Source organism: Procambarus clarkii, chromosome 45 (assembly GCF_040958095.1).
Source record: "Procambarus clarkii isolate CNS0578487 chromosome 45, FALCON_Pclarkii_2.0, whole genome shotgun sequence".
NCBI lineage: Eukaryota > Metazoa > Arthropoda > Malacostraca > Decapoda > Cambaridae > Procambarus > Procambarus clarkii.
Window position 1 is genome coordinate 413,415 of NC_091194.1, and position 24,086 is coordinate 437,500.

Sequence of the window (24,086 nt, forward strand, 5' to 3'; positions counted from 1 at the left end):
CTGGACTATGTTCAGGCCTAAACTGTTCTTGGTGGTTGGTCAGTCACGTGTTTTTGTGGCCGCAGTAACCCTCCAGAAGTGATAGGCCTAAAACCCAACACCGAACCTGACTTGACGCCACACTGACTACATATTGTGTATATGGACCTCTTAATTAAATAACATGTAGTTTTGGCTATATAATTAAAGAACACAAATTTTGTGGAATTATATCACTACACGAAAATATTAAAATGAAAAGAGTCAATGTGATAGGATCGAACTTGCGTCCCTGGAGAGATACACACTCAGTGTATACTGTGATGGAGAAAGCACAGCTGAATAATTTCTTAAATAAAAGGATAATTTGCGTTATTAAAAACACGAAATGCTAAGCAGCGCACGGGAGTGGCATTACGCTCACCAATTATCACCATGCTAACCCTAAGGGAATTGACAACAAAAATGTATTTTGTTTGACACAAAGTCCTGCGACTTTTTCCCACACGAAATGTGACTCTAATGATGAATGTGCTCACCTATATGTTCTCGCTCTCTTGTCCCTGCAGTATCGAGCTTTAGCTCATGGACCCCCGGTTTTTCGGCTGCCGCTCATGTAATTCAGTGATTCCCAACATAATTTTATATCAAATTTTCTTTTGAAATTATGAATGAGGTTCGCTTCAACCTGCTAAATATCTTGCTAACACCATCGCTACATCACCGAATGCCCAGTTATTATACCTTTCAGACCAGTTGGCATGAGGTACCTGGAGCTTTGCAATTACTTTATTCACTCTCGTGTTCTTGAAGATATCCTCACAGTGCACCCAAAATTTGCCTGTGCAGGCTACTAAAACTAAACATATGGCCCTGTATGACTAACCATCTTGCGAGATGGGGACTTTTATTACCACTGCTACCTTACTCACTCTTGTGTTCATGATGATATCCTCATAACGAACCCAGAGTCTGCCAGTGCAGACTACTTATCACATGACTGTACGACTAACCATCCTGTGTGATGGGGATTATAGCATCACGTAGCTAGCTTTTTGGCATGCTGTACCCCCTTCATATAGTCTACGGTAGCTGCACAAATGCAGATGTACCTAATATGTTAATAAAAAAAAAAAAACACCATCGCGACTCCTTTGTTTCTTCATCGATGTAGTGTCAATTTCCCTATATATATATTTTATACGCCTCTATCATGTCTCCTTCTTACAAGCGTCGTCAGGTTTAGTTCCTTCAGTCTCTCTTTACTGCATGTGTCTTGCAATTCTGGGACGAGCCTAAATAAAGTTGCAAATTTCTAAACCTTTTCGAGTTCCCTCGTGTGATGAGAATGCTGCTTATATTCACTGCCACACAGGGCAGTGAGGTGCTGCTTATATTCACTGCCACACAGGGCAGTGAGGTGCTGCTCATATTCACTGCCACACAGGGCAGTGAGGTGCTGCTCATATTCACTGCCACACAGGGCAGTGAGGTGCTGCTCATATTCACTGCCACACAGAACAGTGAGGTGCTGCTCATATTCACTGTCACACAGAACAGTGAGGATGCTGCTCATATTCACTGCTACACAGGTTTGTGAGAATGTTGCTTATATTCACTGTCACACAGGACAGTGAGGTGCTGCTCATATTCACTGCCACACAGGGCAGTGAGGTGCTGCTCATATTCACTGCCACACAGGACAGTGAGGTGCTGCTCATATTCACTGTCACACAGGGCAGTGAGGTGCTGCTCATATTCACTGTCACACAGGGCAGTGAGGTGCTGCTCATATTCACTGCCACACAGGACAGTGAGGTGCTGCTCATATTCACTGTCACACAGGGCAGTGAGGTGCTGCTCATATTCACTGCCACACAGGGCAGTGAGGTGCTGCTCATATTCACTGCCACACAGGGCAGTGAGGTGCTGCTCATATTCACTGTCACACAGGGCAGTGAGGTGCTGCTCATATTCACTGTCACACAGGGCAGTGAGGTGCTGCTCATATTCACTGCCACACAGGGCAGTGAGGTGCTGCTCATATTCACTGCCACACAGGACAGTGAGGTGCTGCTCATATTCACTGTCACACAGGGCAGTGAGGTGCTGCTCATATTCACTTTCACACAGGGCAGTGAGGTGCTGCTCATATTCACTGCCACACAGGACAGTGAGGTGCTGCTCATATTCACTGTCACACAGAACAGTGAGGATGCTGCTCATATTCACTGCTACACAGGTTTGTGAGAATGCTGCTTATATTCACTGTCACACAGGACAGTGAGGTGCTGCTCATATTCACTGCCACACAGGACAGTGAGGTGCTGCTCATATTCACTGTCACACAGAACAGTGAGGATGCTGCTCATATTCACTGCTACACAGGTTTGTGAGAATGCTGCTTATATTCACTGTCACACAGGACAGTGAGGTGCTGCTCATATTCACTGCCACACAGGACAGTGAAGATGCTACTCATATTCACTGCCATACAGGACAGTGAAGATGCTACTCATATTCACTGCCACACAGGACAGTGAAGATGCTACTCATATTCACTGCCACACAGGACAGTGAAGATGCTACTCATATTCACTGCCACACAGGACAGTGAAGATGCTACTCATATTCACTGCCACACAGGACAGGGGATTGGTTCATAAGAGTATCACCTCAAAAATAAAACCCCTAAAATCCTAAATGAATTTTTTTTAATCATATTTTCGGATATCCTGCAAATATAGTATTACAGATTCAACGAAATAATTACATTGTTGATTATACAATAGACCAGGAGATGTAAAATCTTTCACAGCCTCACATTCAATAACGTAGTGTTGGTGAGGATGTTTTAGCAGTGAGGTGCCATACAGGATAGTGAGGTGCCATACAGGATAGTTAGGTGCCATACAGGATAGTGAGGTGCCATACAGGATAGTGAGGTGCCATACAGGATAGTGAGGTGCCATACAGGATAGTGAGGTGCCATACAGGATAGTGAGGTGCCATACAGGATAGTGAGGTGCCATACAGGATAGTGAGGTGCCCTACAAGATTGTGAGGTGCCATACAGGATAGTGAGGTGCCATACAGGATAGTGACACTCAGTGCCGCAAGGACACAGAGTTGAGAAGGTGAATACCTTAGCAGTGACTCAGCCTCACTAACCTGCCAGATGCAGGTCTTGCCAAGGCATATATGTCTCACAGCCTCGTCCCATTCTTGGTTTCCATCACTGAGTTCACTGTACATAAATACCTGTCATAGGGGAGTAGAAATATGCAGGCGATGAGTCACAATAACGTGGCTAAAGTAAGTTGACCAGACCACACACTAGAAGCTGAAGGGACGACCACGTTTCGGTCCGTCCTGGACCATTCTCAAGTCGAGTCGAAATAGCCTAAGCTACTCTATCCCTTTGAGATGTATTTTTTCCTTGTCTTAATAAACATGCTTGAACTTGAATAACTATCATTATAAAAGTGGTCATAACTTATAATACTGCAGCTCTTGGGTGTTTATCATTTCTTCTAGATCTGAAGTTATTTTAATTTGCATATTTTTTACGATTTTATTAAATTGTAGTCAGAGTCTGAGGTTTGATTCCTTGCTGTCGTTGGCCAAGTGAACAAGAGAGACACACATGATAACTTCAACATGGGATGGAATCAACACAAATTTTATACGAAAGTTATTATCATTGGCCAAAATCACATTCCATTTAATTTTACAAGATCCTTCAGACATTAACTGTGATGGTTATTAATAGACTGTTGTCTATTAATAACGTTATGGGGACTTGTTATTGAGTACTAGTACTCAAGTTATAACTTGAGTAGTTATAACTTGAGTACCTTCAGTCACTATGCTGGACTCCAGTACTTAGTCACTCGTCTCCATAGCTCAAGATGAACGTCAACAAACTGGAGACAACAATTAACTGCGAGGAGAGGCTACACGTATTAAACAGGCCCACGACAGAAGAAAAAGAGGTGACATGATCACTGCGTACAGAATAGTAACAAGAACCGAATAAATATATAACGAATTATTTAAACCAGCAATTTCTAGAAAAAAAAGAGGTCATAGATTCAAGCTAAGGAGACAAAGTTGCCGAAAAAATACACGTAATTTTTTGACGTGGATGCCCGAATATCAGTAGTTTCACAGCATTATATGTTGGGGAAGATTATTGGACATCACACACACACACACACACACAAACACATGAAGGCGAGTAGGTTGTGACATAAAGAGTTAGACCTCACTTTCTGGTAATGATCGTTACCTTCTAGTGTCAAGAGCTTGTAGTGGCTTGTTGAGCTTGATGGTGTTGGCCCCCTCGTGTAAGTTACAAACAGGACAGTACATCACTTTCGTGAGCCGATTTCATTTAAAATTACGTCGGTTTTTGGCCATAGCGCGCATTCGAGCGAAAAAGAGACGTTATTTTTATGAGGACGGGTTGAAGTTAGTGTGGCTTGTTGAGCTTGAACCTGGTCTAATGGCACTTTACACCTTATTGCTGATTCCTATGTTAATGTAGCATAAAACTGGAGTTAGATAACTGTTGTGGATTATCTATTAACTCCCAGGTTATTGTGATAACCTGGGAGTAAAATAACTATTGTGGGTTACATCCTGAGAAATAATTGATAACAGGACATGGAATAACAGGAAAACAAGGTAGAGAAACCGTATGCATTAGGAAGGTCACAATAGCCTGCTTGTTCATGTAAAATGTTTACATTCACTTCCTGATTAATCATTTAATACTGACTGATATATATATACGACGCTTTGAGGCACATGTGTAAATATAGTTCATATATGGTTACTGCTGATATGTGACCTCATCCCAGATATATACATGCGTGGGAGTGGTTGGGCACATACGTGGGTGGGAGTGGTTGGGCACACACGTGGGTGGGAGTAGTTGGGCACACACGTGGATGGAAGTGGGTGGGAGTGGTTGGGCACACACGTGGATGGAAGTGGGTGGGAGTGGTTGGGCACACACGTGGGTGGGAGTGGTTGGGCACACACGTGGGTGGAAGTGGGTGGGAGTGGTTGGGCACACACGTGGGTGGGAGTGAAAACTTGAGTGACCGAGAGTGAAGGAACTGGTGGTCGTTAATGAGGAAGTGTGTGGTGCTGTAGTTGTCAAGGGCTTGTCCATCTATACAGCCCTTGACAACTGCAGCACCACACCTGTTAGGGTGTGGTGCTCCCACACCCTAGTTATTCCATGTGCTCTACCACAACATAATTATTGCTTGTAGGTTGTGGTGTGGAATGATAAAGACAAGTCTACTAGACAAGGACAGAACGTTCACATTCCTCAGGACCATCGAGAGGAACTCCTACATTAGCGAGATGTGTGTTGGGTGCTTGATTAGTAAATTGGATTAGATATTAATGTCTCACAACATAAAATTGGCTTGGCTAGAGAGACTCTTGGTCCAGTGCTTTTCAAGACTATTGTTATGCTGTAACTAGCTCATCAAGGCTGTAACTAGCTCATCAAGGCTGTAACTAGCTCATCAAGGCTGTAACTAGCTCATCAAGGCTGTAACTAGCTCATCAAAGCTGTAACTAGCCCATTGTTATAAATATAAATGTGTGGTGCTTCTATGGGGACTGGTACTATTAAGGGGTAAGGGTAGTTAGAAGACAGAGTATCAAATATGGGAGAGCTAAAAGGCCCGGCCCCCAAAATAAACTATCCACAGTAGTAATAACTTGCTACTAGACCATATATGTTAGTCTAAGGGTTGATCAATGCGCTCCCACACAGGAAGAAGGGATACTCTGTAATTCATGTACTTATTTATTAACCCCTTAACAACCCCCCATATACACTCACACCAATAACAATAATAATAATAACTTTACCACCCTATCTTACGTTAAAAGCCTTGGTCCACATAGGCAGGATACAAGGTTTACACTAATAACAAGCTAGGGTAAAGTACTACTGGATAAGCACTGAAGCTGGATGCAGCTTAGGGTAGTGAGACCATGTGGTACCCTAATACAAAACACAACACTTAGGGTTACCCAAAACACTGGCAACTACTACCCCCAGGTCTCACCAATCGTTACTACCAGAGTAGGTACACTTAGAAATCCTACAATACTTAACTTAATGGTACAGGAACTTAAGGTAAGGGAAATAAGTAAGAGGAGAAGGGAGGAGAGTAGGGATGCAGCCACAGAGTAGGTCTCGTGCCCACGAACGCCAGCCAGAGAAGAAAGCTCCTAGCGACCAGCTAGGCCTCCCTCATGTCGTGGTGCCGGAAGGAGCCTAATTGATCGTGCAGCTAAGCACATTAAAGATCTTCCCCTATGCAACATATTGTTACTTTACAAATGATTAGAAAGTATTAGTAAGCAAAGTTGGTGCCTATGTTATTATTTAATAATCAACCCCCCAGCTCAGTCTTTAAATGCTCTTTGAGAAACAAGAATAGTCTTACGTCTGGCAGGGAAGATACAAACAATTGTCGCTCGTGATGCACTCAACTGTACTACCAGAAAGTTTAATAGCTCAATTTTGACCTCTGGTTTCCACTGGAGAACCCAGGGTCGTAATACCCATCAAGGCTGTAACTAAATCATCAAGGCTGTAACTAGCTCACCAAGGCTGTAACTAGCCCATCAAGGCTGTAACTAAATCATCAAGGCTGTAACTAGCTCACCAAGGCTGTAACTAGCCCATCAAGGCTGTAACTAAATCATCAAGGCTGTAACTAGCTTATCAAGACCGTAACTTCATCAGCAAACATAATTTTGGGATTCAGTTGCTGTGTTTGGCCAGTCGAAAAGACTTGACCCTCTGCCCTTGATTAGCTGAGAGCCAATTAGAAAGATCATATCACAAATTTTTTTTATTATTTCTATTTTCTACCACAGACGTGGCCACACATTGACAATGCTAATCAGCATATATATACATTTTCTTCTGTCCTCCATGGACAGGGTTACAGATATGTTAAACATATAGTTGATGGATTTATTGAAGAATCAACCACAGAAGGTGATTGTAGTGCTTTGAAAATGCTAGGCTAAGCTACATACGTAAATACACTGGTACAGCCTAAGGCTGTGCCAGGAGAGTGTGGTTTTGGACAATCCTTGCCCTAGGATAGAGAGTGTGATCAGGACAAAGTTGTGGAGGCCATACAGGTTAATAACAGGTCTTTTGACGTAATTACTGCCACTGATCCTCTGTTCAAATACCAGTAAACATTAGGATTTTGTTGTTGTTGTTTATGATTCGCTACTTGGAACAAAAAGTTTCAAGTAGCACGGGCTATGGTGAGCCCGAAGACTATTATTTAGGATTCATTTGCCTAAGTAAGGAAGTATATAGCTTCGTGATATAATAAACTCAATTGTTGAACTCTTGACTATTAATTGTTCCTCCTACTTTGTGTACTAGTGGGTAACTCCTAATTGATTGCTTGATTTAAGTAAGGGTCAACTTACCCCTCCATAAGTCAGTATTATGAGAGTATCTTTAAGGTGGTGATCATTACATGTCTGGTCAAGAGTTAGTGGAGAACTCTGCGTCCTATTCTTCCTTCCCTGTCCTGGGATAGGTGAGTGAAGAGTGAGTGAACCACATGAGCCTCAGTGCTCAACTACCATTAGCCCCGGTGTAGTGCGGCTCCAAGGGGACACATATGATATATATGTGCTTCAGCCTACAGTTTAGACCTATTGTCTTATGTATGACCCTCTGTCCTGCGTGACAGTGAATACCAGCATTATCCTCACTTTAATAAGACTATCAAAATCCTCAGATTAGGCAAAATTGTAATTATTTTTGTCAATAAAGATGTTAATAATAAATAATAACATAGAGGTGGTGGCAGCCATTAGGCCTTAAGACTGTGAGCTGCTAGTTAATGCTATGTCCAGCAAACACCTGTCAGAATAAGGGATTACAGGTGTTGTCATATTTGGTTGTTCTAGTAAGCTGTCGTGGGTCTCTAGTGGGCAGTGACGTAATATTTGGTTGTGCTGTTTCTCTAATATTTCGTATTTGTACTTGATGCTTGTTTGTTTAGACTTTGAAGGAAATCCTGTCAGTGTTTATATCTTAATATACCTTCCATCCCGCATCTTTTGATTTGCATTAAGAAGTGAATGTAAATGTTGTCACGTTGTGTGTGTGTGTACTCACCTAATTGTGCTTGCGGGGGTTGAGCTTTACTCTTTGGTCCCGCCTCTCAACCGTCAATCAACTGGTGTACAGATTCCTGAGCCTATTGGGCTCTATCATATCTACATTTGAAACTGTGTATGGTGTCAGCCTCCACCACATCACTTCCTAGTACATTCCATTTACTCCATTCCATTCCCAGTGCATTCCATGTGTGTGTGTGTGTGTGTGTGTGTGTGTGTGTGTGTGTGTGTGTGTGTGTGTGTGTGTGTGTGTGTGTGTGTGTGTGTGTAAGTTGCACACTCACCGGTGGTGCCAGGTGAGGACTCGACCAAGGACACCTGTCCTCGCCTTGTTCCCCCGACACACCCGTCTTTCCTAGTTGGTTCCTGCAGTAGTATCAGTCTTTGGAAGATTATGTACAGTATTAATTGTGCAACTCGGGTAGTTTTGTAGTGCGGTTATTAACGTGGTTATACACTTCGTGTGTTGCATATTTAGCAACCCATCCTATTGTTAGTACCTATTGCCACCAGAGTCAATAGTCACGAATTCGTACGTACTTAGCTTTTAGATAGTAGTATATTGACTAGTAAGGAATTATTTTAAAATAAATGAAGCTGAAAACAAATATTCCTAGGCCTAGTATAGCACATATATGTACTATATTAGGCCTCATATATCGTGTATTAGGCCTTGGAAGGTCAGGTTAGGGTAGTTTAGTTTGTTAAAGCAACACAATTAAAAAATAATTTTCCGGTTTGTCCAACTCAATAGTTCATATTTGTACTTTCTAATTTCGTTGTAGGTGGGTATATATATGTTATGGTCCTCATCCTTACTATAAGTACTATAACAACACGAGGATGGGTTCATATTTTCAGGCCCTGATATCTGATAGTACAACAACTTGTACCTAATGAGAAGCATAAAAGTCTTAGGGTGGTGATATACTAGTTAAGTTATACTAGTTAGATATACTAGTTAAATATACTAGTTAAATATACTAGATAAATTGAGTGATATACTATTTAACTCTTTTGTACAAGGGTCATCCCAATTAGGATGACCAAACCACACAACAGAGGATGAAGGGACGACGATGTTTCGGTCCACCCAGGAGCATTATCAAGTCGATTGTGTGATAATGGTCTAGGATGGACCGAAACGTGGTCGTCCCTTCATCTTCTGTTCTATGAATGTCATGGCAGTCACTTAGAAGATCTAAGTGAATGACATGTTTTATAAATGTGTATTAACTAGTATTGTTAGGATTCTCTGTTACTTTAATATATATATACTTTCATTCCATTTTTATTATGCACCCAATACCCATCCCGTGGGCGGTGGTGGACCCCATACCCATCCCGTGGGTGGTGGTGGACCCCATACCCATCCCGTGGGTGGTGGTGGACCCCATACCCATCCCGTGGGCGGTGGTGGACCCCATACCCATCCCGTGGGTGGTGGTGGACCCCATACCCATCCCGTGGGTGGTGGTGGACCCCATACCCATCCCGTGGGCGGTGGTGGACCCCATACCCATCCCGTGGGTGGTGGTGGACCCCATACCCATCCCGTGGGTGGTGGTGGACCCCATACCCATCCCGTGGGTGGTGGTGGACCCCATACCCATCCCGTGGGTGGTGGTGGACCCCATACCCATCCCGTGGGTGGTGGTGGACCCCATACCCATCCCGTGGGCGGTGGTGGACCCCATACCCATCCCATGGGTGGTGGTGGACCCATACCCATCCCGTGGGTGGTGGTGGACCCCATACCCATCCCGTGGGTGGTGGTGGACCCCATACCCATCCCGTGGGTTGGAGAGGTATCTGGAGCATAGTGATGGTGTGGAGTGGGAGGTATCTGGAGCATAGTGGGTGTGTGGAGTGGGAGGTATCTGGAGCATAGTGGGTGTGTGGAGTGGGAGGTATCTGGAGCATAGTGGGTGTGTGGAGTGGGAGGTATCTGGAGCATAGTGGGGGTGTGGAGTGGGAGGTATCTGGAGCACAGTGGGTGTGTGGAGTGGGAGGTATCTGGAGCATAGTGGGTGTGTGGAGTGGGAGGTATCTGGAGCATAGTGGGGGTGTGGTGTGGGAGGTATCTGGAGCATAGTGGGTGTGTGGAGTGGGAGGTATCTGGAGCATAGTGGGTGTGTGGAGTGGGAGGTATCTGGAGCATAGTGGGGGGTGTGGAGTGGGAGGTATCTGGAGCATAGTGGGGGTGTGGTGTGGGAGGTATCTGGAGCATAGTGGGTGTGTGGAGTGGGAGGTATCTGGAGCATAGTGGGTGTGTGGAGTGGGAGGTATCTGGAGCATAGTGGGGGTGTGGAGTGGGAGGTATCTGGAGCATAGTGGGTGTGTGGAGTGGGAGGTATCTGGAGCATAGTGGGGGTGTGGAGTGGGAGGTATCTGGAGCATAGTGGGTGTGTGGAGTGGGAGGGTATCTGGAGCATAGTGGGTGTGTGGAGTGGGAGGTATCTGGAGCATAGTGGGGGTGTGGAATGGGAGGTATCTGGAGCATAGTGGGTGTGTGGAGTGGGAGGGTATCTGGAGCATAGTGGGGGTGTGGTGTGGGAGGTATCTGGAGCATAGTGGGGGTGTGGAGTGGGAGGTATCTGGAGCATAGTGGGTGTGTGGAGTGGTAGGGTATCTGGAGCATAGTGGGGGTGTGGAGTGGGAGGTATCTGGAGCATAGTGGGGGTGTGGAGTGGGAGGTATCTGGAGCATAGTGGGGGTGTGGAGTGGGAGGGTATCTGGAGCATAGTGGTGGTGTGGAGTGGGAGGTATCTGGAGCATAGTGGGGGTGTGGAGTGGGAGGTATCTGGAGCATAGTGGTGGTGTGGAGTGGGAGGTATCTGGAGCATAGTGGGGGTGTGGAGTGGGAGGGTATCTGGAGCACAGTGGGGGTGTGGAGTGGGAGGTATCTGGAGCATAGTGGGGGTGTGGAGTGGGAGGGTATCTGGAGCATAGTGGGGGTGTGGAGTGGGAGGTATCTGGAGCATAGTGGGGGTGTGGAGTGGGAGGTATCTGGAGCATAGTGGGGGTGTGGAGTGGGAGGGTATCTGGAGCATAGTGGGGGTGTGGAGTGGAAGGGTATCTGGAGCATAGTGGGGGTGTGGAGTGGGAGGTATCTGGAGCATAGTGGGGGTGTGGAGTGGGAGGTATCTGGAGCATAGTGGTGGTGTGGAGTGGGAGGTATCTGGAGCATAGTGGGGGTGTGGAGTGGGAGGGTATCTGGAGCATAGTGGGGGTGTGGAGTGGGAGGGCATCTGGAGCATAGTGGGGGTGTGGAGTGGGAGGGTATCTGGAGCATAGTGGTGGTGTGGAGTGGGAGGTATCTGGAGCATAGTGGTGGTGTGGAGTGGGAGGGTATCTGGAGCATAGTGGGGGTGTGGAGTGGGAGGGTATCTGGAGCATAGTGGGGGTGTGGAGTGGGAGGTATCTGGAGCATAGTGGTGGTGTGGAGTGGGAGGGTATCTGGAGCATAGTGGGGGTGTGGAGTGGGAGGGTATCTGGAGCATAGTGGGGGTGTGGAGTGGGAGGGTATCTGGAGCATAGTGGGGGTGTGGAGTGGGAGGGTATCTGGAGCATAGTGGTGGTGTGGAGTGGGAGGTATCTGGAGCATAGTGGTGGTGTGGAGTGGGAGGGTATCTGGAGCATAGTGGGGGTGTGGAGTGGGAGGGTACCTGGGATATACTCCAAAGGGAATGCTTCAGGTACGTCCTGGTGATATTAATAATATGGTGATGTTTGTGTAATTATAAATATATTATTCAAATTGAAATGTTGTTTTTAATTCATTGTGTAACCATATCGTCAGAGAGAGAGAGAGAGAAAGAGAGAGAGAGAGAGAGAGAGAGAGAGAGAGAGAGAGAGAGAGAGAGAGAGAGAGAGAGAGAGAGAGAGAGAGAGAGAGAGAGAGGAGAGAAAGAGTGATAGAAGAGAGAGAAAGAGTGAGAAGAGAGAAAGCGTAATTTACCCCAGGATGGTATGGGGGGTGAGAGTTGCCAGAGGCCACCAGTCAACACCACACGGCAGCTGGGCCTACCTCGCGCTCCCCCCCCCCCCATCCCCCCCAATATGCTGCGCCCAACACCGTATTACGGACCAGCCCCTAACCCTCCTCCCCCCACATTAACCCTCCCCCATTACCCCCCCTCAACAACCCACCCTACACACAAAATGGCGTTCTGAGCCCCTCTGCCATCCAGGGGCTTGTCACTCAATTTAGGATGGTATTCGAGCCCATCGCTTGAGCTTAGCCTACTTCAGGAGCCAATGACAGATCTTTGTTTTGGCTAAGGTCACCAATGGTATGCAAGTGACCATTATCCACTCTGTGTGTGCTGGATGCTTACTCAATATATATATATTGCCCTATATATATATATATATATATATATATATATATATATATATATATATATATATATTACATATATATATATATATATATATATATATATATATATATATATATATATATATATATATATTACATATATATATATATATATATATATTACATATATATATATATATATATATATATTACATATATATATATATATATATATATATATATATATATATATATATATATATATATATATATATATGTATGTATTGAAGAAAATAAGATATCCTATTATAATTATTCTTGTATATATATTTTTATTAGTTTATATATATTTATTATTATTTATTGATATATATAATAAATAATTAATATTATTATTATTGTTATTATCATCATTATTATTGTTATTATTATTATTATTATTATTGTTATTATTATTATTAGTAGTAGTATTTATTATTATTTGTATTATTATTATTATTGAGACAATCAGTAATAGCCATAATGAGTATTCAAAGCTGCACACTGGGTACTCGTAAGCACACGCCCTAAACCACTGAACCACGATATGCTACACAAGTAATGTGCCCTGGGGTTACACTGAAGCCTCTGGGGTTGCTGAGGCTTCTTCACGTCTCTGATCACAATTTTCCACTATCCTCATGTCTATTGGAACAGTGTAGTAACTATCCTGGTGTCTATTGGAACAGTGTAGTAACTATCCTGGTGTCTATTGGAACAGTGTAGTAACTATCCTGTGTCTATTGGAACAGTGTAGTAACTATCCTGGTGTCTATTGGAACACTATTCTAACTATCCTTGTCTTAGAATAGTAAACTTAAATCATCAAGTTCTTCAACAGTCATCATAACTGGGGCTCTAAACCATCAAGTTCCTCAACAGTCATCATAACTGGGGCTCTAAACCATCAAGTTCCTCAACAGTCATCATAACTGGGGCTCTAAACCATCAAGTTCCTCAACAGTCATCATAACTAGGGCTCTAAACCATCAAGTTCTTCATCAGTCTTCATAACTGGGGCTCTAAACCATCAAGTTCCTCAACAGTCATCATAACTGGGGCTCTAAACCATCAAGTTCCTCAACAGTCATCATAACTGGGGCTCTAAACCATCAAGTTCCTCAACAGTCATCATAACTGGGGCCCTAAACCATCAAGTTCTTCAACAGTCATCATAACTGGGGTCGTATACCATACAAGTTTCCTTATTGCCAATAAGCCTTTTGCAGTTCACTTTATTTTTTTCTTATAAGAAGGGAGAGCTCCTGTAGGGTGCTTCGAGGTGGTAATTAAGTGCTCCTTCACATGGGGACCATGGAACATGCGATGGGATCAAACCCTCGGCCCTGAACTTCCCAGACACTCTCACTACCAACTATACCATGATGGGCTCAAGGCTTCAGACTTCAGCCCATCAAGCTGTGTAACAGCCTCTATCACCCAGGTTCTAGTTCTTCTAGCAAGACTTACACCATGGACCCCAAAATCTAGTATTCTTCAATTTTTGGTTGGTGATCCCTTGCAAGGGAGGTTGGGCAGGAAAATAGATTCTGGGCATTACTAACAAGGGTTTTTTACACAAATTACAAAAAAACATACATTTGCTTGGCCAGAAATCTATGTTCGTGGGTCCGGGAGCTGTGGTAGGACCATGATGTCACCTAGAGGTGTGCCTCTCTTCCAGCGCTCAAGTGGAGGATCCCACACGAGTAAGATGAAGTATAAGTTAACATCTTTTTTAAACGCTTCTAGGTGTATATCCTAGTAGCCTAATAGACTTGTTTCGAATATATATATATATATATATATATATATATATATATATATATATATATATATATATATATATATATATATTTAAACCTAGAAGGGGTACCACCTCTGGTGCAAGTGTAGGGACCCATAGCCTCGGAGAAGAAAATAAAGAGTACTCAGAGAAGACCTTGTGTATCCTCACTGAACACTTTGATATTTTCCTCTCCTACCACCCCTATTCTTTTGGTATGTATGTACATATATCTAACTTTATTTGAAAATGTCATTACACACAAAAAAATATATATATATTTATTGAACTATAAAATTACAAGACGGTAATGGAGCAATGATAAAATATTAGTTCAGTCAGTAGTGATTGTGTCCGGGGAGTCCTCTTATGAACGTTCACTCCCATTATGCTATCCCATATTTTCACATTTATATATTGATATCTTGACTTTTGGTTTCTACTCACGGCTGCATAATCCTTTTCACAATCAGATTTAAGTAATTTTGTTATTACAAAATGTAACTAAATTTGTGTAGTAAGGGATATTTTCTCATTGCTTCTGCCTCCAGAGTTTTGAAAATTATTATTATCTCCCTCAAATTTTGCTTTGAACTTTGTCTCAGACAGATTAGGGAACACGTCCTGATGATGCCTTCAAGATACATTTAGTTCGTCTTACCCAAGCTGAGACAAAGGTCAAAGCAAAGCTTGAGAAGAATACAAGCTAATTTATATTTTTGTGGAGGCATAAACGATCAGAAAATAACATTTACTACCCAGTTCAAAAACTTTCCACTGTGGTTAGCTGAAATCTGGTTCGTTCCCTTAGTTTAGAACCCTAGTCTTTTCTGAAGTTAACGCCATAGGGAATTTTTCAGTCCATTTCGAAATTTTTGTTGAGATCTTCTTAAGTTCATTTTCTGACCATAATAGTAGCATCGTCTAATTGGCGAGTGCTCATTCCTTTCTGACTGCTAACTCCTATTTTTAAATCATTATGGATATTTTAGCAAGTAAGGCCCAGAGTTCTGATGTGAGTGTCCCGTCTTTCTCTTTATGTCGATCCTATTTGCCTTTATATTGAACCTATTTGCCTTTATATTGATCTAAGTTGCCTTTATGTTGATCCTATTTGCCTTTATATTGAACCTATTTACCTTTATATTGATCTAAGTTGCCTTTATGTTGATCCTATTTGCCTTTATATTGAACCTATTTGACTTCACACTGAACTGATCCTATTTTGGCTTTATACTGATTAAGTGTGTTTCGTGTATGATAACCATTGCCCGATCCAAGTTAAGGAGTCTCTTCCAGTACTATGAATCTGTCCTTATCAACCACCTTGTGAAGCAGTATCAAAATCACTTCCAATGTCTAGGTATATAATATTATAACCTTGACCACCACCTTCAACTGCATCAGATATCCTTGACAATAATGAGAGCAATTTTGTCAAGCATGATCCTCTTTTTTTGTCAAATCCTTCTTGGATGCTTTTATAAGTCATCTTTATCAAGATTATAATTGTGATTTGCTAGGACAACCTCAAGTAATTTTTCTACAGTATATTTTAAAGTAATTGGGCGATTGTTTCATGGTAGTGTTTTCTCCCCCATTTTAAAAGTTATATTCATAATCCTCAACAAATCTGTCACAGTACTTGACTCTTATAATATGTTTAATAATGCTAGCAAGGCGTCACTAGGCTACTCTCTTAACATTACTATTATTATACTAGCAAATTGTTTTTTTTGCTGATGAACATGTTTGACTTTATAGTGTTTAATAATTTATAATTCTAATTCCTAATAATTCATAATTTCTTCCCTACTAGCTATTAGTTTACTTACCTTTAGTCTGTAAATGTCATCAAATGCGAGCATATTACCAAATTACTCAGAGGACTGAGATAACTTAGAGTACTACCAGTTTAAGTGATAACTTGTCTCAGTTTCGAAAAGAACATTTTCAAATGCGTGATGTGTGTTTGTGATATGTGTGCCTCTGTACCTACGTGTGCCTCTGTACCTACGTATGCCTCTGTCCCTACGTGTGCCTCTGTAACCCTTTCCACTACCTCCCACGGGATGGGTATGTGGTGCATAATAAATGAAATGATGTGAGTGTTGCATATATGGAGGATGGTACACCTTGATAACACGTTAGTTACCAGCTGCTGGAGTAGAGTTATCTATTGAGAACCTTCACCTTATTTGACCATGAATGCCTTATCTATACACGCATCGCCTTTACTTCATGTAACATTGAAGTATACAAATGGAATTGTATAAGGGGGATATTAATAAAGTGTTAAATATAGCATCATAAAATTGAACACGAAACAATAGAGATAAATCGTCTAAGTTTACATTCAGGAAATACCTGGGTAAATACTGGTTTGAATCGATTATGGTCAAATTACCAGGTAACATAATAATCCAGATTGTCGTATTTTTTCAAGCAAAGTTTAGACCTATATAGAAATGAGTTTGATTGGATATATATAAGGGAGAAAATAAGCCTATTGCAATTTCCCTTAATTAGTTGTTCCAGTGTTCTTCTTGTCAATAGTGACTAACTATAAACAGAATTATTTTCCTTGGTCGTTTCCTTAATGAGCTGCTTGAGAAAGTATTCGTTCATATCTTATATAAAACTGTTTTGACGACATTATTTGTTAATTTTTCCAGTTTAATTGACTAAAATTGAAGCCTCCTACAATGCAAGCATTATTATACCTTTATGCTCTATATTATAGTCCTAAGTTATGCCTCCCTTCCGTTACTTTCAGGTTTAATAACCTGTAGATATCTCCTTATAATTATTTTTTATTAGTTTAATTTAGAACAAATAGAAAAGGGAATACGTTTGATTCTAGATATTATGGCAGCTGTTTTACATATTTTTGTGCAATATGTATCTGCGTTATATGTAGCGAACACGTGTGTCCTCCTTCCCTCTTGTGTTATAGGGAGTTTGTATCATGTGCCATGTAATTCCTATGTCCCTTTTATAATGTGATAAAATACTATGCCCAAGATTACCATCAGAATGCGGGCGGGCTTATGAGAATGGTCACTGATTAATGTCACTGCTAACTAAAATATATACATGACCTAAAGTACTCTTCTGACTAACTTAAACTTCCTGAAGAACAGTTTATTTTCATAATTTCTTCTTCGCCTATCAAAATGCTGCCATTGTAAACTACAGTCAAAGTATTGTTTACTTTTCAAAATGCTTTAATTTTAAACTACAGCTATCATACCCTTTTTCCCTCCCTATATGTAAACAAAATAGTAAATTCTAATATATGAAAACTAATGAATTCTTTCAGCTGAGTGAACACACATTTTGGCAACATTACAGTTGATTAAAATATACCTTAAAGTGTGATGCTCCAGCTGATTGGATATAAAGGTTGTGTGACTTTGATCCCGAGTTTGTATTGGTTGATAACGTGAACACATTCGCAAATAATATTTAGACATGTGTTTAGGCATTTAATATCTAGTAGGATGGCTAATATCTGCAATCCTATTAGAAATACGCCACAATCAGACATAAATAATAAAATTAATTCATAAATTTCGTGATTAGATTAATTATCTATTGCCTTTTTCATAATTTATTATTTAGAATATGTCAGGATTTTATACATTATGACTGCCGTGAGGAGGTATTTATATATGGAACTAGTAGAACAATAACTCGGCAATATGATACCTGGTTGATACCTGGTTGATGGGGTTCTGGGAGTTCTTCTACTCCCCACGCCCGGCCTGAGGCCAGGTTTGACTTGTGAGAGTTTGGTCCACCAGGCTGTTGCTTGGAGCGGCCATGATGTTATAGTGGCCCGAATACGCCTGGGATATAGACCTATCTGGCAGCTTTCTCAAATCCCAAATGTAGAGTACACCATGTGTCAACTTTGTGAAAGAGAAAACATGCACTCCCTTGAACATTATATTGTAGAATGTCCCATACTGACTGACTTTCGCCCATCTGGGCTGAGATATGCTGAACTCTGTAAATACTAATATGAATACTGGAACACTTGATGATATACTGGACTCTTACCCAAGATTGACTATGTACTGCATCAGTTATACAATGTATGTGATGTAACCTGAGCTTGTGAAAGCATCTTAATCACCTTCAGTAGTTAAGTGGTTAATAACACAATAGTTTCTATAGCAGCTATCTTACCCTGTCAAAGTGAGAGAGACATCAATATAGTATATATATATATATATATATATATATATATATATATATATATATATATATATATATATATATATATATATATATATATATATATATATATATATACCCAGCTTTTCTAGCCGTTGGTTGTCTAATGCACTTTGACCTATTTCCCTATCACATCTGCTATTCAAGTTATGAATGGAGTCAGCTTCTGCAACCTGCTCCTTTAGGTCATTATATTTACTCACTACCCTTACCCTAAAAGTAAACTTTCTAACATCTCTATGACTCATCTGAGTCTCAAGCGTGTGTGTGTGTACTCACCTAGTTGTGCTTGCAGGGGTTCAGCCTCGGCTCTTTGGTCCCGCCTCTCAACCGTCAATCAACTGGTGTACAGATTAACGAGCCTACTGGGCTCTATCATAGCTATCTGCCGTAGCCCGTGTGTGTGTGTGTGTGTGTGTCTGTGAAAATGATTGTTGATTGACAGTTGAGAGGCGGGATAAAAGAGCAGAGCTCAACCCCCGCAAGCACAACTAGCTGAATACAACTAGGTGACTACAATTAGGTGAATACAACTAGGTGAATACAGACGTAAATGTATGTATTTATGTATGTAAGTGAGATTAGCATTTTATTAGCACAACAATCACCTTCTGTGGTTGATTGTTCAATAAATCACTGAACTATATGTTTAACGCTGTCCGTGGATGACAGAAGAAAATATATATATGCTGATTACCATTGTAAATGTGTGGCCACGTCTCAGGTCGGAAATAATAAAGAAAAAATACATTAGAACATGACACAATACATTAGCACGTCACACAATACATTAGAACATGACACAGTTCACTAGGACGTCACACAATACATCAGAACATGACACAATACACTAGGACGTCACACAATACATCAGAACATGACACAATACACTAGGACGTCACACAATACACTAGGACGTCACACAATACATCAGAACATGACACAATACAACTAGGACGTCACACAATACATCAGAACATGACACAATACACTAGGACGTCACACAATACATCAGAACATGACACAATACACTAGGACGTCACACAATACATCAGAACATCACACAATACAACTAGGACGTCACACGATACATCAGAACATCACACAATACATTAGCACGTCACACAATACATTAGAACATGACACAGTTCACTAGGACGTCACACAATACATCAGAACATGACACAATACACTAGGACGTCACACAATACATCAGAACATGACACAATACAACTAGGACGTCACACAATACACTAGGACGTCACACAATACATCAGAACATCACACAATACAACTAGGACGTCACACAATACATCAGAACATGACACAATACACTAGGACGTCACACAATACATCAGAACATGACACAATACACTAGGACGTCACACAATACAACTAGGACGTCACACGATACACTAGGACGTCACACAATACATCAGAACATGACACAATACAACTAGGACGTCACACAATACACTAGGACGTCACACAATACATCAGAACATGACACAATACACTAGGACGTCACACAATACATCAGAACATGACACAATACAACTAGGACGTCACACAATACACTAGGACGTCACACAATACATCAGAACATCACACAATACAACTAGGACGTCACACAATACATCAGAACATGACACAATACACTAGGACGTCACACAATACATCAGAACATCACACAATACAACTAGGACGTCACACAATACACTAGGACGTCACACAATACATCAGAACATCACACAATACAACTAGGACGTCACACAATAGAATTTCAGACTCCTAACTAAATACTTATGTTTGTAAATTGTAGATTTCATGTATTTGCAGTTTGCTCTGTGTACTATGGAGTATGTAACTGTGTACCTGTGAACTGTGTAGATTGTATCTCACTGTTTACACTGTGTTTTGTAAATAAGAGTCATCCGTAAATGAATTCTTCCAGACCAGTGATACTGTAATCGTGTTCTCATTATTCTATATATAAAATTATTTCAAAGTATGAATAATGCTTTCTGGACCAGAAAAAATATGATAGAACACATGACGGGATTAGTGATTTTTTTTAAATATATATTAATACCTGCAATGTGGAAATTAACTTTATAATATTTTGTTGTAAATAACCCACCTCCCTGTCCTCATAACCCACCTCCCTGTCCTCATATCCCAGGTCCTTGTCCTCATAACCCAGCTCTCTGTCCTCATACCCCAGCTCCTTGTCCTCATAACCCAGGTCCTTGTCCTCATAACCCAGCTCCTTGTCCTCATAACCCACCTCCCTGTCCTCATAACCCAGCTCCTTGTCCTCATAACCCAGGTCCTTGTCCTCATAACCCAGCTCCTTGTCCTCATAACCCACCTCCCTGTCCTCATAACCCACCTCCCTGTCCTCATAACCCAGCTCCTTGTCCTCATAACCCAGGTCCTTGTCCTCATAACCCAGCTCCTTGTCCTCATAACCCACCTCCCTGTCCTCATAACCCAGCTCCTTGTCCTCATAACCCAGGTCCTTGTCCTCATAACCCAGCTCCTTGTCCTCATAACCCACCTCCCTGTCCTCATAACCCACCTCCCTGTCCTCATAACCCAGCTCCTTGTCCTCATAACCCAGGTCCTTGTCCTCATAACCCAGCTCCTTGTCCTCATAACCCAGCTCCTTGTCCTCATAACCCAGCTCCTTGTCCTCATAACCCAGCTCCTTGTCCTCATACCCCAGCTCCTTGTCCTCATAACCCACCTCCCTGTCCTCATAACCCAGCTCCTAGTCCTCATAACCCACCTCCCTGTCCTCATAACCCAGCTCCTTGTCCTCATAACCCAGCTCCTTGTCCTCATAACCCAGGTCCTTGTCCTCATAACCCAGCTCCTTGTCCTCATAACCCAGCTCCTTGTCCTCATATCCCAGCTCCTTGTCCTCATAACCCAGCTCCTTGTCCTCATACCCCAGCTCCTAGTCCTCATAACCCACCTCCCTGTCCTCATAACCCACCTCCCTGTCCTCATAACCCAGCTCCTTGTCCTCATAACCCAGGTCCTTGTCCTCATAACCCAGCTCCTTGTCCTCATAACCCAGCTCCTTGTCCTCATAACCCAGCTCCTTGTCCTCATAACCCAGCTCCTTGTCCTCATACCCCAGCTCCTTGTCCTCATAACCCACCTCCCTGTCCTCATAACCCAGCTCCTAGTCCTCATAACCCACCTCCCTGTCCTCATAACCCAGCTCCTTGTCCTCATAACCCAGCTCCTTGTCCTCATAACCCAGCTCCTTGTCCTCATAACCCAGCTCCTTGTCCTCATAACCCAGCTCCTTGTCCTCATACCCCAGCTCCTTGTCCTCATAACCCACCTCCCTGTCCTCATAACCCAGCTCCTTGTCCTCATAACCCACCTCCCTGTCCTCATAACCCACCTCCCTGTCCTCATAACCCAGCTCCTTGTCCTCATAACCCAGCTCCTTGTCCTCATAACCCAGCTCCTAGTCCTCATAACCCAGCTCCTTGTCCTCATAACCCAGCTCCTTGTCCTCATAACCCAGCTCCTTGTCCTCATACCCCAGCTCCTTGTCCTCATAACCCACCTCCCTGTCCTCATAACCCAGCTCCTAGTCCTCATAACCCAGCTCCTTGTCCTCATAACCCAGCTCCTTGTCCTCATAACCCAGCTCCTTGTCCTCATAACCCAGCTCCTTATCCTCATAACCCAGCTCCTAGTCCTCATATCCCAGCTCCTTGTCCTCATAACCCAGCTCCTTGTCCTCATAACCCAGCTCCTTGTCCTCATAACCCACCTCCCTGTCCTCATAACCCAGCTCCTTGTCCTCATAACCCAGCTCCTTGTCCTCATATCCCAGCTCCTTGTCCTCATAACCCACCTCCCTGTCCTCATAACCCAGCTCCTTGTCCTCATAACCCAGCTCCTAGTCCTCATAACCCAGCTCCTTGTCCTCATAACCCAGCTCCTTGTCCTCATAACCCAGCTCCTTGTCCTCATAACCCAGCTCCTTATCCTCATAACCCAGCTCCTAGTCCTCATAACCCAGCTCCCTGTCCTCATAACCCAGCTCCTTGTCCTCATAACCCAGCTCCTTGTCCTCATAACCCAGCTCCCTGTCCTCATAACCCAGCTCCCTGTCCTCATAACCCAGCTCCTTGTCCTCATAACCCACCTCCCTGTCCTCATAACCCAGCTCCCTGTCCTCATAACCCAGGTCCTTGTCCTCATATCTCAGCTCCTTGTCCTCATATCTCAGCTCCTTGTCCTCATATCTCAGCTCCTTGTCCTCATAACCCAGGTCCTTGTCCTCATATCTCAGCTCCTTGTCCTCATAACCCACCTCCCTGTCCTCATAACCCAGCTCCTTGTCCTCATAACCCAGCTCCTTGTCCTCATAACCCAGCTCCCTGTCCTCATAACCCAGCTCCTTGTCCTCATAACCCAGCTCCTTGTCCTCATAACCCAGCTCCCTGTCCTCATAACCCAGCTCCTTGTCCTCATAACCCAGCTCCTTGTCCTCATAACCCAGCTCCCTGTCCTCATAACCCAGCTCCCTGTCCTCATAACCCACCTCCCTGTCCTCATAACCCAGCTCCTTGTCCTCATAACCCAGCTCCTTGTCCTCATAACCCAGCTCCTTGTCCTCATAACCCACCTCCCTGTCCTCATAACCCACCTCCCTGTCCTCATAACCCAGCTCTTTGTCCTCATAACCCAGCTCCTTGTCCTCATATCTCAGCTCCTTGTCCTCATAACCCACCTCCCTGTCCTCATACCCCAGCTCCTTGTCCTCATAACCCACCTCCCTGTCCTCATACCCCAGATCCTTGTCCTCATATCTCAGCTCCTTGTCCTCATAACCCACCTCCCTGTCCTCATACCCCAGCTCCTTGTCCTCATAACCCACCTCCCTGTCCTCATACCCCAGCTCCTTGTCCTCATAACCCACCTCCCTGTCCTCATACCCCAGATCCTTGTCCTCATATCTCAGCTCCTTGTCCTCATAACCCACCTCCCTGTCCTCATACCCCAGATCCTTGTCCTCATATCTCAGCTCCTTGTCCTCATAACCCAGGTCCTTGTCCTCATATCCCAGGTCCTTGTCCTCATAACCCAGCTCCTTATCCTCATATCTCAGCTCCTTGTCCTCATATCTCAGCTCCTTGTCCTCATAACCCAGGTCCTTGTCCTCATATCCCAGGTCCTTGTCCTCATAACCCAGCTCCTTATCCTCATATCTCAGCTCCTTGTCCTCATATCTCAGCTCCTTGTCCTCATATCCCAGCTCCTTGTCCTCATATCTCAGCTCTTTGTCCTCATATCCCAGCTCCTTGTCCTCATAACCCAGCTCCTTGTCGTCATACCCCAGCTCCTTGTCCTCATACCCCCGCTCCTTGTCCTCATATCTCAGCTCCCTGTCCTCATACCCCAGATCCTTGTCCTCATACCCCAGCTCCTTGTCCTCATATCTCAGCTCCTTGTCCTCATATCTCAGCTCTTTGTCCTCATATCCCA

The 24,086-nt window shown here is 43.0% G+C and overlaps 1 protein-coding gene across 1 annotated transcript in view; it reads right to left on the reverse strand.

Moving 5' to 3' along the window:
* Nucleotides 1-2,213: 2,213 nt before the first annotated feature.
* The window catches only part of LOC138350386 (uncharacterized), a 34,787-nt gene continuing 12,914 nt past the window's right edge, over nucleotides 2,214-24,086 (reverse strand). Inside the window, exons 3-4 of the mRNA XM_069301008.1 lie at nucleotides 9,964-11,880; nucleotides 2,214-2,319 (exon numbers count right to left, since the gene is read on the reverse strand). Coding sequence (XP_069157109.1) covers nucleotides 2,214-2,319; nucleotides 9,964-11,880 — 2,023 coding nt within the window. The remainder of the gene's footprint in view (nucleotides 2,320-9,963; nucleotides 11,881-24,086) is intronic.